Source organism: Chlorocebus sabaeus, chromosome 9 (assembly GCF_047675955.1).
Source record: "Chlorocebus sabaeus isolate Y175 chromosome 9, mChlSab1.0.hap1, whole genome shotgun sequence".
NCBI classification, from domain to species: Eukaryota; Metazoa; Chordata; class Mammalia; order Primates; family Cercopithecidae; genus Chlorocebus; species Chlorocebus sabaeus.
In genome coordinates this window covers 106,424,544-106,440,947 of record NC_132912.1, presented here as the reverse complement: position 1 = coordinate 106,440,947, position 16,404 = coordinate 106,424,544, and the positions used below count along the sequence as shown (strand labels likewise).

The 16,404-nt window shown below is 55.9% G+C and overlaps 1 protein-coding gene across 3 annotated transcripts in view; it reads left to right on the top strand.

Moving 5' to 3' along the window:
* The window catches only part of SH3PXD2A (SH3 and PX domains 2A), a 254,234-nt gene that overhangs the window by 216,631 nt on the left and 21,199 nt on the right, over positions 1-16,404 (top strand). For all 3 annotated transcript variants that reach the window (XM_038009529.2, XM_038009528.2, XM_038009534.2), the window contains 2 exons: positions 6,788-6,901; positions 11,429-11,512. In XM_038009529.2, the coding sequence (XP_037865457.1) occupies positions 6,788-6,901; positions 11,429-11,512 (198 nt within the window). The remainder of the gene's footprint in view (positions 1-6,787; positions 6,902-11,428; positions 11,513-16,404) is intronic.

Here is a 16,404-nt window from a genome sequence, read left to right as displayed (position 1 = left end):
TGTGCAGAGTGGGGCTGTGTGGCTTCAGGTCTCAGGTCCTTCCTGTGTCAGGCTCTGTTTTATTTATTTATTTATTTATTTATTGGCGGCGGGGGAGGTTTGGTTTTTTTGTTTTTGAGACGGAGTCTCACTCTGTTGCCAGGCTGGAGGGCAGTGGTGTGATCTCAGCTCACTGCATCCTCTACCTCCCAGGTTCAAGCGATTCTCTTGCCTCAGCCTCCCAAGTTACTGGGACTATAGGCGTGCACCACCGTGTCCAGCTAATTTTTGTATTTTTAGTAGAGACAGGGTTTCACCATGTTGGCCAGGACAGTCTCGATCTCTTGCTCTTGTGATCTGCCTGCCTTGGCCTCCCAAAGTGTTGGGATTACAGGCGTGAGCCACCACGCCCAGCCCAGGCTCTGTTGATGCTAGGGGAGATGACAGCTGCAGAGAAGAGCCTGCCACCAACTTGGCTGTGGGCACTCCACTGAGCAAAGATAGGCTCAAATACCACCTAGGTGGGCACAGGTTAACATGAGCAGAGGCGCCCACCCCAGCTCTATGCAGACCTCCAGGAAGCCTGGCATGAGTCACATTGTTGGACGTCTTGGAAAGACTCCCTGGGCTGACCCCACCCATGGCTGCTAACAGGCCTCTGCCAGGTGCCAGCAGCTCAGACGTCAATTGTGGCAACCAGGGCTCCTGACCAAAGTCACTGGTGCGCCACTGAGGAGCAAGCAAAACCCGAACCCCTGGATGTGGCCCAGCTCCCCCAAAGGGCTCAGGCATCAGCTAGTGAGCCCCTCCAACGCATGCAGAGGCACCATTTTCTTTCCCACAGGATCTGAGAGTGCAGTGGTGGACAGGAAGTGTGCTGGGGGAGGTGTGGACAAGGGTATGTGGTTGGTTTTTTTTTAGGTAGGGTCTCGCTCTGTCACCTAGGCTGGAGTGCAGTGGTGTGATCACGGCTCACTGCAGCCTTAACCTCCTGTGCCCAAGCCATCCTCTCACCTCAGGCTCATAAGTAGCAGGGACCACAGATACATACCACCACCTAGGGTGGTTAGTGCGAGAAGCGTCAGGATGAGACATGGGAAACGGAACTGTGCGCTATCAACATTTTTTTTTTTTTTTTTTGAGACGGAGTCTCGCTCTGTCACCCAGGCTGGAGTGCAGTGGCCAGATCTCAGCTCACTGCAAGCTCCGCCTCCCGGGTTCACGCCATTCTCCTGCCTCAGCCTCCCGAGTAGCTGGGACTACAGGCACCCGCCACCGTGCCCGGCTAGTTTTTTGTATTTTTAGTAGAGACGGGGTTTCACCGTGTTAGCCAGGATGGTCTCGATCTCCTGACCTCGTGATCCGCCCATCTCGGCCTCCCAAAGTGCTGGGATTACAGGCTTGAGCCACCGCGCCCGGCCGCTATCAACATTTTTTGGTAAGAGATGGGATCTCGCTATGCTGCCCAGGCGGGTCTTGAATTCCTGGGCTCAAGCAGTCCTCCCACCTCGGCCTCCCAAAGTGCTGGGATTACAGGCATGAACCACCCCCACCTGACCACTACTGACATTAGAACCTGGACCTGCGAAGGCATGTGAGAGCCTCAGCTTTCAAGAGCCTCCTATAAGTGACTCCGAGTTGGGAATTATGGTGTCAGCTCTTTGGGATTCTTGGGGGTTACATCCTGGTGAGCAGAAATTTGGGGGGTGACCACATGCCCAGAATGGCTTGGTGGGCTCTGTCCTTCCCTCCTGAGGTCTGTGGCAGGTGCCTGGTTGACTTTTGTTCCTCAGATTTAGTTCGCGATGGGGGATCTTCGGTCCTGATGCTTAGTGATTGTTAGGGGTCGCATCAGCGAGGACTGTCTCTGTTCAAATGACTGAAACCCAACTCCAGATGCAGTAGTCCCCCCAACCGTCTGCAGTTTTGCTCTCTACCTGAGGTTAACTATGGTCAGAAAATATTACAGTATTTTGAGAGACGGAAACCACATTCACATAACTTTTATTACAGCATATTGTTTTAATTGTTCTATTTTATTATTGTTAATCTCCTGCGCCTAACTTGTAAATTTGTGTTTATTATTAAATTTATAAATTATTTATTTACTTAGAGGCAGTCTTGCCCTGTCACCGAGGCTGCAGTGCAGTGGCACGATCATAGCTCACTGCAGCCTTAAGCTCCTGGGCTCGAGCGATCCTCCCACCTCAGCCTCCCAAGTAGCTAGGATTACAGGTGTGTGCCACTACACCCGGCTAATTTTAAACTTTTTGGTAGAGATAGGGTCTCACTTTGTTGTCTAGGCTGGTCTTGAACTCCTGGCCTTAAATTTATAAGTTAAACTTCTTCATAGGCATGTATGTATAGGAAAAAAATAGAATATATAAGGGCTTGGTACTATCTGCAGTTTCAGGCATCCACTGGGGGTCTCGGAATGTATCCCATGTGGATAAGGGGGATTTATCTTTTTCCTTTTTTTTTTTAAGAGAAGGGGGTGGGGGTCTTGCTATGTTGTCCAGGCTGAACTGGCCTCAAGTGACCCACCTTAGCCTCCCAAACAGCTGACATTATAGGCACAAGCCAGCGCTTCTGGCTCTTTATCTCTTGACTCTGCTGCTGCTTTACTGACTTAATTCTCAAGCCTTCTCACCCCATATGCCCCCTGCAATTCCTGAGTTTTGTGGGACTCAGGTTTCAGATCATCAAAGCACCCATGTTTGCTCCTAAAAAATCCCCTGAGTAGCTTTGCTTGGAACCATCAATGGTGTCCAGAGAGATGACAGACTAATTAGGAGATGAGTGGCCAGATGTGCCCACGTCTGTGGTAAAGGAGGCAGGGTCACATGACAGCCCAGAGAGACGGGAAAGCCCTGCTCTGTGACCTCCAGCCAGTGTCTGTGGGAGAACAGCTGGGACTGGTGCTTCCTGGCAGAGGCCGCTGGGGTTCCTGAGAGTGCTCCCCCAGAGGCTCAAGAAGGGGGAAAAACATCCCAGGCAGAGCCCCTTGCAAAGTCCATGCCCTCTGGCTGCTTTGGGGCCTCCATCAGCCACAGCTTCTGAGCAACCAAACCATGCTGGCCTGAGCATCAGGGAGGACGGGGGTGCTTCTCCAGGCAGCCCTCTCAGTGCCCCATGCTGGGCTCAGAATGTGCAAGTGGCTGTGGGCAAGATGAGGGTGACCTCCGGCCACCTTCAGGCAAAAGGCAGGGGAATTGACATGCAAGCCTCTGTAATATTTTTCCAACCTGAATCGGGCAGAGAGAACGAAGGCAGATATCCACTCCAGGCCCGGGGCCATAAGGCAGCTGAAAGGCTCCCTGCATCCATTGCTGCTTCTCCCCTCCTCTCCCCAGGTAGATAGGCCTAGGCCCTTTGCCTCTGCTGGACGTCTCTGTAAAGGGTAGACATGGAAAGCTTGTTGGACATTCTCATGGAGACAGAGCCCTGGGACTCCTTGACTAGCTAGTGGAGGTTGGGCTTTTCCTGGGTCAAGGGAAGTAGACAGTGAAACCCCTTCCACCACGTCAACGAATGGGTCCTACTGGCTTTCCTCCCAATAGCCGAATGTGGAAGGAATGGTGCCTCTTGTTTATCCAAATGTCGGAATAGCCAAGGTGCAAGTAGAGGTCAGGTGGGGGCTCCCTAGGTGCCAAAGTCCACCTCCTCCAGCCTGACTTTGGCCCCAGTGTGGGCATCCATTGCCCACTATAGCTAGCTCTCAAGGGTACTGCATGCCCCAAGCATGGTCTGGACCCTTTCTGAGTTCCCATAATTACAGTCCACCTGGAAGCAGTCTCATCACCCACAAGTTGAGTGAGTAGAGATGTCTGGTGCTCTAATAGCCGCCTCCAGCCCCTGCGGCCAGGGAAATGACAATAAGTTTTAGTGGTGTGTCCAGAAGTCTCTGACCTGCCAGTGGCTGCTGCCCTGTCCCCAACCAGTGGGTTCCAGCACCTGCCTGTAACCACAAGCTGCTCAGTGACTTCAGCTGTTCTCTCCAAAGAGGTACCTACCTTTTTCTGTGATCCAGAGACCTATCCAGCACGCCCATGATGCCCACCTGCCCTCTTCCAGCCTCAGACCAATGTCACAGTGCAGGAGGTCTCAGGGCCCTGGGGTAGAGAGTTTACCTGAGAACTGGTGTGGGCTTCTCACCCTGGAGATTGCCTGCCTATCCTGGTCCTGCACAGACAGCAGAGTGTAGGGGTTAGAGGCCAGCCTGCTTAGGCTCCAATCAAGGCTCTACAGCCCCTCGGTGCCACAGTGTCTCATTCACCTATGTACATGTTTATGAAATAAATGTGGCAGTAAGTGGCTGGGCACAGACAGTCTGAGAAGCGGGCAATCTGGGAGACACAGGGTTTGGAGCGAGAGCAGGAGGTAGAGGAATCGGACCGGTGGCATTGCTTCACCTGCAGTGGGGGCATATCCCCAGATCTTCCTGACTCTGATGGCTTGTGACTCATTGGCCCAGTTTGCCTTTTTTCAGACGTGTATGGGTTGTGTCATAAGAGAAGGTTGTGGTCACCAGGGTTGGCAGAGCCTAGGGGAGGGAGATGGGCACAGGGAGCAGAGGGCCTGACCCGGGGTTCTCCGGAAGTGATCCTGTTACCTCTCTTCTCTCACCCCAGGCAGAGAGGGACAGTCTGTGGGCTGTTCAGGCAGAGAGGGACAGAGGAGTCTGTGGGCTGTCCCAGGCAGAGAGGGACAGAGTCTGTGGGCTGTCCCAGGCAGAGAGGGACAGAGGAGTCTGTGGGCTGTCCCAGGCAGAGAGGGACAGAGTCTGTGGGCTGTCCCAGGCAGAGAGGGACAGAGGAGTCTGTGGGCTGTCCCAGGCAGAGAGGGACAGAGTCTGTGGGCTGTCCCAGGCAGAGAGGGACAGAGGAGTCTGTGGGCTGTCCCAGGCAGACAGGGACAGAGTCTGTGGGCTGTCCCAGGCAGAGAGGGACAGAGGAGTTTGTGGGCTGTTCAGGCAGAGAGGGACAGAGTCTGTGGGCTGTCCCAGGCAGAGAGGGACAGAGTCTGTGGGCTGTCCCAGGCAGAGAGGGACAGAGGAGTCTGTGGGCTGTCCCAGGCAGACAGGGACAGAGTCTGTGGGCTGTCCCAGGCAGAGGGGACAGAGGAGTCTGTGGGCTGTCCCAGGCAGACAGGGACAGAGTCTGTGGGCTGTCCCAGGCAGAGAGGGACAGAGGAGTCTGTGGGCTGTCCCAGGCAGAGAGGGACAGAGGAGTCTGTGGGCTGTTCAGGCAGAGAGGGACAGAGTCTGTGGGCTGTCCCAGGCAGAGAGGGACAGAGTCTGTGGGCTGTCCCAGGCAGAGAGGGACAGAGGAGTTTGTGGGCTGTCCCAGGCAGAGAGGGACAGAGTCTGTGGGCTGTCCCAGGCAGAGGGGACAGAGGAGTCTGTGGGCTGTCCCAGGCAGAGAGGGACAGAGTCTGTGGGCTGTCCCAGGCAGCCCGCAGGGCCCTGGATCATGGTGTTTGAGCCAGTAGCTCAGAGATAACCCCTCTCCAGAGAAGAGGACACCAAGACCCTAAAAGGGCAGTGGCCCTCCTGAGGCGCCACAGCCACAGAGGCCTGGACCTCAAGAGTCCAGACTCCTGGTCCAGGGCATTTCATGGGCTTCGCAGAGCTGCAAGCAGAAGGTTGTGGAACTCCCCAGAAAGGGTAGGAGACAGAGGGCATTCAGGACTAGACTGCTGGCTGTTTGCAAGCCCAGACGTGTCATATGGGACGGTGGGGACCTAGTTGAAGACCTAGAAGATGAGTTGGGGTTCTAAGTCCTTGAGGTCTCCCCACGACTGTGCAGTGGTACCTGGCAGTTTTCCCCTCCTCTCCATTGTTTTCACAGCAGCTATCCACCTCCTCCACCTCCCGGTGCTGAGCCCATGTGGGGGTACCTGAGAGCCTCCCCCCACCAACATGCCTCCTAGATCCTTGGGTAGTCACTCGCTGCAGTGGATGGTGACAGGGCCTCAAGTGCTGCCCAGGGAGAAGCCCTGAGTTCTCCAGACAGGAAATGGAGAACTGGGCCATGAGCAGAAAAGAGAATCAGTACCAAATTACTTTTGGGGGCAAAGAAGTGTCAGGGAAGAAGGGATGAGGAGGAAGACAGGACCGTGTGAAGAGGACCTTCTCAGAAGGGACCAAAGGCAGTTAGTGGAGTCCAAGACCTGGGTGCTCAGAGGACTTTGTATGAATGAGGCTTTATCACTTGGCCATGATCTTCAAGCATCGTGTGAGGATGCAGTGCCCACTTAGTGTGACTGCGACCGAAACGTCAACACACTTAAAGGGCAGCTGTGAGTGGCGCCAATGCAACGGTACCACTGACCCGTGATGGGGAAAAGGCAACCGTTGACTGTTAGACACTGTCTGTGAGGCACTTAGTCTGGATGCCTTTGAAAGCTGAGAAGGCAGCCAAGCTCCAGGCAAACCAGCATCCTAATGGGTTTGAAAGACCATAAATGGTCTCTCTGTATGGCCGGAGCTCCCTTGGCCTTTCCTACAAGATGAATTTTCACACACTGGACATATCACTATGTCTATTTCATTTTCCATCAGACGTTTGTTAGTGTGGGTCGCAGTTTATTCGTCCCACTTCTCAGGGAGTGTGCTGGTCTTTCCTGCCTTAGAACAGATGCAGGCTCCTCAAGGCTGGAGCTGGGCCAGCCATTTGCTGGGTGCCCAGGCCATCTGGCTCCGTGCTCCACTTCTTGTGCCTCTCCTTCCCTCCTCGTCCTGGCCCCCGAGCCACGCCTGTCACCCTGCAGTCTCTCACAGTCCTGTTCTTTCTTGTCCTCCCTGCAGGCTGGTGGTTCGTGAGCACCTCTGAGGAGCAGGGCTGGGTCCCTGCCACCTACCTGGAGGCCCAGAATGGTACTCGGGATGACTCCGACATCAACACCTCCAAGACTGGAGAAGGTGAGGGCTTGCAGGTCCAAGGGGCAGGAAGCAACGCGGCCTCTGGAGGCAGCTCTCCCACTCTTCCCTAAAACCAACGGAACCCCTAAAGTGAGCTGAGCCGTATCCCAGCCTCCTCCCTTGGGATCCCATCTCAGTAAGGCTGGCCCAAAATCTCACCTCCCACCCTAGTCCGACCCCTGCTGCTCTGTCTCAGGGGCTCAGGAACTGAGGGCTCAGACCCCTACACAGTCAGCCTCTGTGATTAGCTTTAACTTTGTGAGGTTTGTTTTCCTGCCCACTCCCCTTTTTTTATTATTTTTTATTTTTGTATTTTTTTCTAGAGACGGGCTTTCACCATATTGGCCAAACTCCTGGGCTCCAGCAATCCACACGCCTTGGCCTCCCAAAGTGCTGGAATAACAAGTGTGGGCCACTGCACCCAGCTCTTCCTTTTTTTTTTTTTTTTTTTTTAATTCCAAACACTTAAAAACTACTCAGTGAGGTTTTTCAGGGTCTTTCTCCTTGCATTTCAAAGAGCCTGCCCCTGCCCCCTAAGCCAGCACTGGCCTGGACCCATCTGTGGCTTCTGTACTCCCCAGAGCAGGCTGCCTGAGCCCAGTCCATTTGAGCCACCCCCAGTTCCTGGCTGCCTGCTCCTAGTGGCTTCCAAGCCTCCCATGGCCTGGCTGCAGGAATTCTTTCCCTAACGGTTGGTGGGGATGGTCCAGATGGATGTGTCTGAAAGCCAGAGGGATCAAGGCCGCCACCCGGCGCTCCGGCCACCTCCAGGCCTGCTTCCTGCTGCCAGGCCAAAGTAAGCAGCCACCAAGCGCCAGCTCCTTATTCATCCTTCCCCTAAATGTCAGTTACTCGGTAGGCAGTTGGGGCCTCACCCTTCCTCCTATGTCGAGGCTTTATTTCAACACCTTAACCAGAGCCTCGGCCCCTGCCATGTGCTTCCTCTGTGTGACAGGTTTCCAGGGACGAGGCCCCATTGGGAAGGGTCCGCATGTTCAGGCTGGGCTGCTCCCTGAGCCCTGGGGCCGAGCCTGCACCCATCTCCCCTCTGGTTCCATTGCACCTCTACAGCAGGGGAGAGTCTTGGCCCCTGAGCTAGGTCTGGCCTCATATGCCTGCAGTCCCCAGCCTCGCCTCCTACCTAGTTCCACATTCTTTTTGTTGTTGTTGAGACAAAGCCTTGCTCTGTCTCCTAGGCTAAAGTGCAGTGGCACAATGTCAGCTCACTGCAACCTCTGCCTCCTGGGCTCAAGCAATTCTCATGCCTCAGCCTCTCAAGTAGCCAGGATTACAGGCACCCACCACCACGCCTGGCTAATTTTTGTTTTTAGTAGAGATGGGGTCTCACCATGTTGGTCAGGCTGGTCTTGAACTCCTGGCCCCAAGCAATTCACCCACCTCAGCCTCCCAAAGTGCTGGGATTACAGGCATGAGCCACAGTGCCCAGCCCCTAGTTCTACATTCTACAAGGTATGCCAGGGCCTCTCAAAAACAGCAGGAGTTCGCAAAGTACCAGATACTAGACCAGGTCCTGAAATGCCCTTGCCCGCACCCTGGGAGGACTCTGTGGCTATGGCCACCCCCATCCTTCCAGCTGTGGGAACTGAGGCTTCAAGATGTTTATCAGGTTTGGACCCTAGTCTACCTCCTTTGTCCCGTGGTCCTCACTGCTGTGCCACACACCTCTCTGTGAGGCATTTTGCTTGTAAGCAGTACAGGCAGCTCTAGGGCAGTGCGTGTATGAATCAGAGCCCCAGTTGAAAAGGCTGCCTCAGGAAGGTCAGAGTAGAGCTGTTGGGTCGATTATGGAGGACTTAGGCACTCAGTGGGGAGAAGGCCAAGGCAGGAAAGCGCCTGAGAGGCGTGGAGCACAGATGCCAGCCTGGTTGGAACAGACGGCAGGTGCTTTGCGCGCAGAACAAGTAGTAGTGGGTTGTGCAGGATTTTGACCTTGATGGAGGAAGAATCAGGCTGCCAGTGCAGGTTCTGCGTTCAGATGGGGTGTGTGTGTGTGTGTGTGTGTGTGTGTATGTGCACGCGCACGCATCTGTGTGTGCATGTGTGCGTGCCCAGGGTGATTCTCCTAAAATAGGTTCCTCTGCACTCCTCTGACAGGGCCTGTGTGCCAATACTCCTGGCAACTTCTGGATAGCTGTGGATTCCACCATCACGTCTTGGGCATTTCCCACCCAGATCTACAGAAGGGCTCAGGGATGGGTCCCCTGGGCCTAAGGCCCCAGCTGCTGTGGTGTGTCCACTAGTCTCTCTGCACCTGCAGCCACATGGCCAAGAGATTGGCCGACCCTAGTTCCCTCTGCAGCCATCTCTACCCCAGCACTATGGCCATCCCATCATAGGTGCTCTGAGCCCTGTAGACAGAAATTGGAAGCCTGCATCCTATCAAAGCTTTCCTAATAGCTCATGCTTCATTACTTTGGGAAGAAAAGATGATTGGCTGTTCTGGTATGTCCTTATCATGAGACACTCTGGTGTATGTTCATGCTGCTCTTGAACCCAGGTATGCTGTGGGAGTTCAGTATGGTGGTAAGGGTGGGAGTTGAGACTTTCTTGACCACTGATAGAGGTGCGGGTCCAAGCCTGACATTCGCGGGGTGCTTCAGTGAACCAGGAGAGGTGGGTCACCTCTGTCAAGCCCTCGGGTTCATTTGTGATAGAGCCAAGACCAGAACCCAAGTCTCTGCCTTTGCTCCTGTGTCCCACACCTACTAGTATGGACCTGCTTCTCCAGAGTGGGCGCATAGTGGGACATGCGGAACAGACCACGGTCTTCTGTGCTGCTGTACCAAGGGCGTGTACCCAGGTAGTGAGCAGATTCCCCAACACCCAGACCCTGTCCCCTCCCCACAGCCCCCTCTTCCCAGGGCTTGGCAGCCCAAGGGGCAGCAGAGTTAGGGGAAGAACAATAACTCAGGGTATAGAGTCTGTGGTAAGAGTCTGGGCTTTGGGGCCAGACTGCCTGGATTCACATGCTGCCTGACACAGAGTGTTCCTTAAAACCCTGTGCCTCTGTTTCCCCATTTGTAAGATGCTAACCACATAGGGCTTTTGTGAGGCCCAAGTGAGATGATCCTTGTACGTGGTTTAAACTGGGCCTGGCACACAGAGTAAATGCCGACATCAACACCTTACTGTGAATGCGGCCTCTGGTCTGGCCATGAGCTGAACCCGTCCATCTCTACAGAGAAGCCCTACACACCTCCTCCACCTCTCCCCGCCCCGCCAGGAGGCCTTGCACAGGACCTGATTCATGTTTCCCAGAGCCTTTCAGCCCCTTGTCTAGGCTCACGCCAGGGCAGGTGGTGTCACTCTAAGATAGATGCAGAGAGACAGGCTTAGAGAGGAATGGCCAGCCTCCCAGTGACACAGGTTGCTGGCAGCGGGGCCTGGACTGGAATCCACACCTCCTAGCCTTTTGTCCAGCCCTCCTCCTTATAAGAGGCAGGTCAGACAGGTCCCTCTCCTTCCAGGAAAGCAAATGCTTTCCCAGGGCCTCAGTGGTCTGAGACGGTTTTATTTTCACTCCAGCCACTGGCCCCCCTCCCATCCCCAGACCCAGGCAGCCTGGCACTTTCTTTCTGTGGTGCCAGGAAGTGAGGCCAGCTGGCACCCTGTAGCCCTGTTCCAGTGTCCGTTTCATCTGGGAGTCCCACAGGAAGACAGAGGCATCTGGAGCTGGGGTCTGAGCAGAGGGTGCAGGGGGCTCAGAGCCGAGCAGCAGCCACCAGAGGAGCAGTGCAGGATGCTGCCCAGTGCGCGGGGTCAGGAGCACTGAGAAGCTGGGGAGGGGGGCCCCTGTCATCAGACGTCCCAATGCATGGCCTGAGAGGAGGAGCAGAGCCAGGGCCTCTGGCACCCACCCTTGTGTCATTCCATTCAACAGCTGCTTCCTGGGACCCAGCTATGTGCCTGGCCCTGTGCTAGGCCCTGGGAATGCAGAGACACAGGGCAAAGTTCCCAGAATGGCAACAGCTTTCAGCTCCGCAAGGAAGGGATTGAAGTCTCTCTTGGGCACACCGATTCTTCCAAGTGTGGTGCCTGTCCAAGGTAGCATGTTCACAGTCAGTACTCAGTGAGCGACTGGACATAAGCTCAGATGTTGCAGAACCCCAAACCCTCCTGGGAATCAGCATCGCCCAGCAGTGAGGGACACTGATCTCACCATCCCTGGAGGCTGCAGCTGAGGGGCTGCCTTGCACTGGGCTGGAGCTAGGGACCCTCTTTGTCTCTAAGGTGCTGGGATTCTAAAGGCTTTAACCCACTGCTAGGCTCAGGGGCGCACACTGGGGAGTTTGGTTGAATTTTTCCCTGTGTGCCAACCATGACCTGTCATAACTGCCCCATCCAACAGGGGCGTGCCTTTGGTTCAGTCCAGGTGATGGTGACCTGGAAGTGTGGGCCTCCCCTCCCTGTGCCCCTTCCTCCCGCCCCCATCCCATCTCATCCTCATCTCCATTCTCTCCGCCGGTTGCTGTTGGCCGCATGCTCCATCGCCATCTCCCACACCAGTGTCCAAGAGACGCAAGGCCCATCTGCGGCGCCTGGATCGCCGGTGGACCCTGGGCGGGATGGTCAACAGGCAGCACAGCCGAGGTGACTGTGGGAGCTGGCTTCTCCTCCCTCGCAGCGACCGCCTGTCTCTCGCTAACACTGCTCTTTCTTTCCGGGCTCTGCTCTCTGCCCTGTGGCCTCCTCATTCACCCAGATTCACGGGCCAGGCTTTTTTCTCACCTACTGCAGCTGGTGTGGGGTGGGCCTGCTTGGGAACTGGGGTGGCACTGGGGGTGGCTCTGGCTTTTATCAACATTCTGGGTATGAGGGTCATGGAACACAGTTGTGGGTTCCCTGAAAAAGTACAGGGGCTTGAGGAGGGGGACAAGGGGGTCTCGAGTCTTTAAGAAAGGCCACATTGGCCCTGGAAGCTGCAGATTAAAGGAACTAAGCATGTCTAGCCCTGTTTGGGCCATCCCACTCCCCCATCCTTCATGGCCCCTGTCCTCTGAGAAAAGGCTCCCTCAGCCAAAGTTCTTCTATCAGTTGCTTGGAAACAAAGCAGAAAGAAGGACCGGCTCACATTCACGCCCCTCCCGCCAGCTCCACGGAAACTAGAAAGGGAGCAAAGCCAGACCCAGCCTGGTACCAGGGTGCAGCCCAACAGGCTCTGCTGAGGGTCAGGTCCAGCCAGGAGCAGTAACTGCTGGGCTTCAGGAGGGGCCTGATCCAGGGAGTCCAGGGAGCCCCCCAGACCTGGCACTTGGGCTGATCAGATGTTTGTGGGTTTAGAGCTTTCTCACCCAGGATCTTTCTAGCATCCAGGAACTTGGGAGGTAAGGGAGTGGAACAAACCCCCAGGGCTGGGCCGCTGATCAAACCCCTAAACATCTGCAGACCCCTTGGGCCAGGGCTTGGCCAGCCCCACATGGAGCAGGGTGCGTGTGCTTCTCACAATGACGGCACAGAGAGGGGTATGTCATAAACATTGGCCTTTCTGGAAGCGGGGACACCCAGTGTCCCCCACCCTCACAGCTTGGTTCTAAATGACCATAAGAGCATATTTTGGTGTCTGCCCCAGGCCCAAGGCAGCAGGAAGCCTGGACAAGGTGGTTACAGCCTATGGCTGGCTCAGTGTCAGGCACAGAGCACTGGCCATGAGGAGTCCAGCTTGTCCTGAGGGCAGGGCCTGGGCCGGACCCAGTGAGCTGATATAGGGCTGGGGGCCAAGTTGTAGAAACAGCAAGAACAGGCCGGACATAGAGTGAAGGCCACCCTAAAGCTAGGACGTAGCTCAAGCCTCGGTGGCAAAAGAGAGTGGGACATAGGTCTAGAAACGCGCAGCAGGGATGAAGGTTTGGCTCCAAACACCCTTGCACACTGAGCCCCAAACACGACCATCTCCACAACCCCACAGACATGCACAGCCCTCATGGCCACAGATATGACTGTGCGCCCTGTCACATCCAGCCTCCCCGATACCCACATATCCACAGTCCCAGGCACACAGCCACTCACAGTACACGTACACAATTCCAGTTATGTAGCCGCGCATACACCGTGCCATGTGTCTTCTGTTTATACAATCACAAATGCATCATACACAATCACAAAATCGTCACACACACACATACACACAATATACACACATACACCACGCGTACCTCCACAGCAACACGCACAAGGACACATACAGCTTCATACACACAACGCCTTGCACCACATATAGCCCAGTCACAGACATACAGTGATATGTGGAGACACAAATATGCAATGAAATGCCTAATTCTGGGTCACCCATACCTATGCAAATATAAGCCCCCAGCTCTTGCTCTCTCTCTTTCTCTCTCTTAAATAAGAGACCTAAACAACATAATTTCCCAGCCTCAGCCTGATGGGCTAAGTTAAACCAGGCAGCCAAGAAAAACTTGCAGAGTTGGCTTGGAGACGCTTGCTGCAAACAGCAGAGCTGGTGGGGGAAGCAGGCTGCAGGTTGTGGAGGAGCTAGACAAGAGAAAAGCGGAGCTTCCCCACAGCCTCCGCTCCCCATTCCCCCAGCCAGCCAGGCCCTTGGAACCAAAAGGCCTCTCTCAGTGGGGTTGGGTAAGTCATGGGGGCAGGAGGGGAGTGGGGAGACTGCTGACAGAGGGGAAAGTGTTGGGGAAGAGGAGGCTTCTGTGGTTTGGAAACTGCAGGGCATCCAGCCCCTGCCTCCAAAACCAAAGCAGGCCTGTCCCCCTCACCCACCCGGCTGACCGCCTGGCTAGCCCTCCCCAGGGCAGGCTGCCACCATCTCCTGGTGGCGTGGTCAGAGTGCCCACGGCCCCAGTGCTTCCCAGAAGCCCTGAGGATCCCACTGGAGCTCACAGCCTCCCTTCCCTCAACCCCATTTCCAACGGGAAATCTCTCCCGAGCCCCTGACCGCCCCGAATCACACCGCTGCCCGCTGAGGGCCTTCTGTTGTCTGGCGGCCCCAGATGGGGTTTGTGGCCCAAGCAAGTCTCTCTCTTGGGACACCTGTGAGTTGGAAGGCCTGAGACCCACAAGGCCCATGTCCACATGGAAAGTCCATGCCTCTGCCATCTGAGCCAACTGGGTGGAAAGGAGCTGGGAAGACCTGGTCTGCCTGCCTAGCCCTGCCAGGGAAGAGGGCTCTGGGTTCTCATCCCTGCAACCTGTGCAGTGACCGGAGCAGGACGAGCCTCCCATCCAGGAGCTCTCACCAGCAGCACATGAACTCCTGGACATCTGTGGTTGCTGCAGCCCCAGGGCCCCCAAGAACCTTTTGCAGGAGCAGCTCAACTTTACCAGCCAGCACTGATATCCCTGGTTCTGCTCCCACCCACAAGAGCTCAGGAGAAAGCCTGAGCTTACATGGCCCACGGGATTCTGTCTTCCACGCACCCCAGGAGGCTGTGAAGGCTGGGGCTGGGCCCTGGTGGCCCAGGAGGCTGAGCCCACGTGATGGTCTAGACCCTGTTCTCTGCCATGAGGCAGGGCAGGGCTCCTCTGATCTTCCCATGAGAAGGGCTGTCATTTTTCCCTGCAAATGCAACCTTGCCTAGGAAAACCTTAATGATGGCTTCCTGCTCAAACCACAGACTTTTAAAAATAGCCCAGCTGAACAAAGGCAAAATGTGGAGCCCAGGCCTCGCCTCATCCTAACCTCAGAATCCTGGATTCCTGAAGCCTGGCACTGCCCCTCTGGCCGCTGCTGGGCTGGGATTTGCCATGCCTCACTGGAAAATGGAGCAGAACCAGGAGCAGGCAGGAGAGCGGAGAGAGTTGGACTATGGAGCCCTGAACTTCTCAAAGGGCCGAGTCAGAATCTGGCTGGGCAGAGTTCTCAGGCCGCCTTGGCAGCAGTTCGAAGCATGGCTGGGTTGGAATCTGAAAGCCTCCAGGAGTAAGGCCCTCCCTGAGTCGATGGTGACCAAGTTCTGCAGCAGAGAAGGGCGTGCTGGAAAATCCTGCCGGCTCCCATGGGTCATCACCCTCCTTCTGCTTTTGGGCAGCCGTTTGAATTTGGCTAGCGGCCCATCTGTTCTGTCCTCACAGCCCAGCAGGGCAGCCACAACCACCCCCAAAGGGAGCTGCTATCTCGGCTCAGCACAGGGCTGCAGACAGGACCCCGATAATCCAGGGGAGAGTGGACAGATGGCCCTCCCACAACTGGGGGTTGGGGTGGCAGCTGCCTCCCACCCCCACGGCCACCAGTCTTAGGCAGGCTGCCTGTCAGCGTCCAGCCAAGGAGCCCAGGGGGTGGCTATCACAGCTGGGAGCCAGGAGGGGCGGGTGTCCCAGAGACCAGAGGCCAGCAGTCTGTGCCAGCATCCTGCTGTTTTGAGCTCACAGCGCTTCCCATCAGCACCCTTGCTCAGCTTTGCCTGGTCGTGATGCAGTCAACAGTCTCTCGCTGTCTGCCAGGCACTGTCTCAGCCCCTAGGGAGCACCCACACTAGAGAGGACAACAATGGCCCAGAGTGACCCTCCGGAAGGGCATGGCCAGACTGCCACTTCCTCCTCCTGTCTGAGCTCCTGTTCCCCCAGAGGAGGAGGTGGGGAGTGTTCCACCCCGAGCAGTCCTCTACGGAGTGTCTCAGCCAGGAGGCAGGGACTCTAGCCAGCCAGCTAGGAGCAGAGCCAGGGAGTACTCAGCTGTGGGGTCTACCTATCAGGGGCTTCCTGGGACAGGGAGAGCTGGACCCCAGCAGGCATGGAAGAAACACCCTCCTGGAAGCCTGATCAAGGACCCAGACGGGAGGCACCCAGGCCTCCTGCCAGGAGAGAGGCTGAGAAAAACCAGGGGAGGCACCGTGGTACCCCATTCTCCCCACACCTGTCCTCCCAAGCCTTCCTGAGAGTCTACAAGGCACTTCTTTCCCAGTGCCTAGGGAAGACCTTGGGCAAGACCCTGAAGTGACATCCTTGAAAATAGAGCGGGCTGCCCTCCAGAGGGGCTGGGCCTCGGCTGTGTGGTTGGCACAGCATGTTCTCCTGCAGAAGCCGCTTGGGTGCACTGGCCCAATGATGGCCCCAGGGTGCTACCTGATTGTGCTGTGTTTGGTGTTTCCAAGCTCATTTGGCCGTGAACCCTTGTCTTAACAAAACACATATAACTGCTCCCATGAGACTTGGGTTCCATGGACTCCTCTTGGGAGATTACATGACCAGGTGTTAATGGATGAACTGGGTGCTCAGGGGAGGCTTCACCAAGGTGTCCCTAGAGCCTCTGAAGGTCAGACAGAGGAAGGATGCAAGAGGTTGAGCTGGGGACAGGGATACGAGAGTTCGTCTGGGACATAGATGGAAACAGGGCACATTTCGAGGACAGGTAGTATGCCATGTGGCCTCAAGGCATGCAAGGACACCTCATGAGGAGCCGGCTTCTCCTAATCCTGCCCTCGGCCCAGCAAGCTTCTGCAGCCCTGTGGACTTCAAGGTCCCAGCAGCCTGGCTGCCATTATCAGGCTGGGAGAGCCGACTCCCCACTC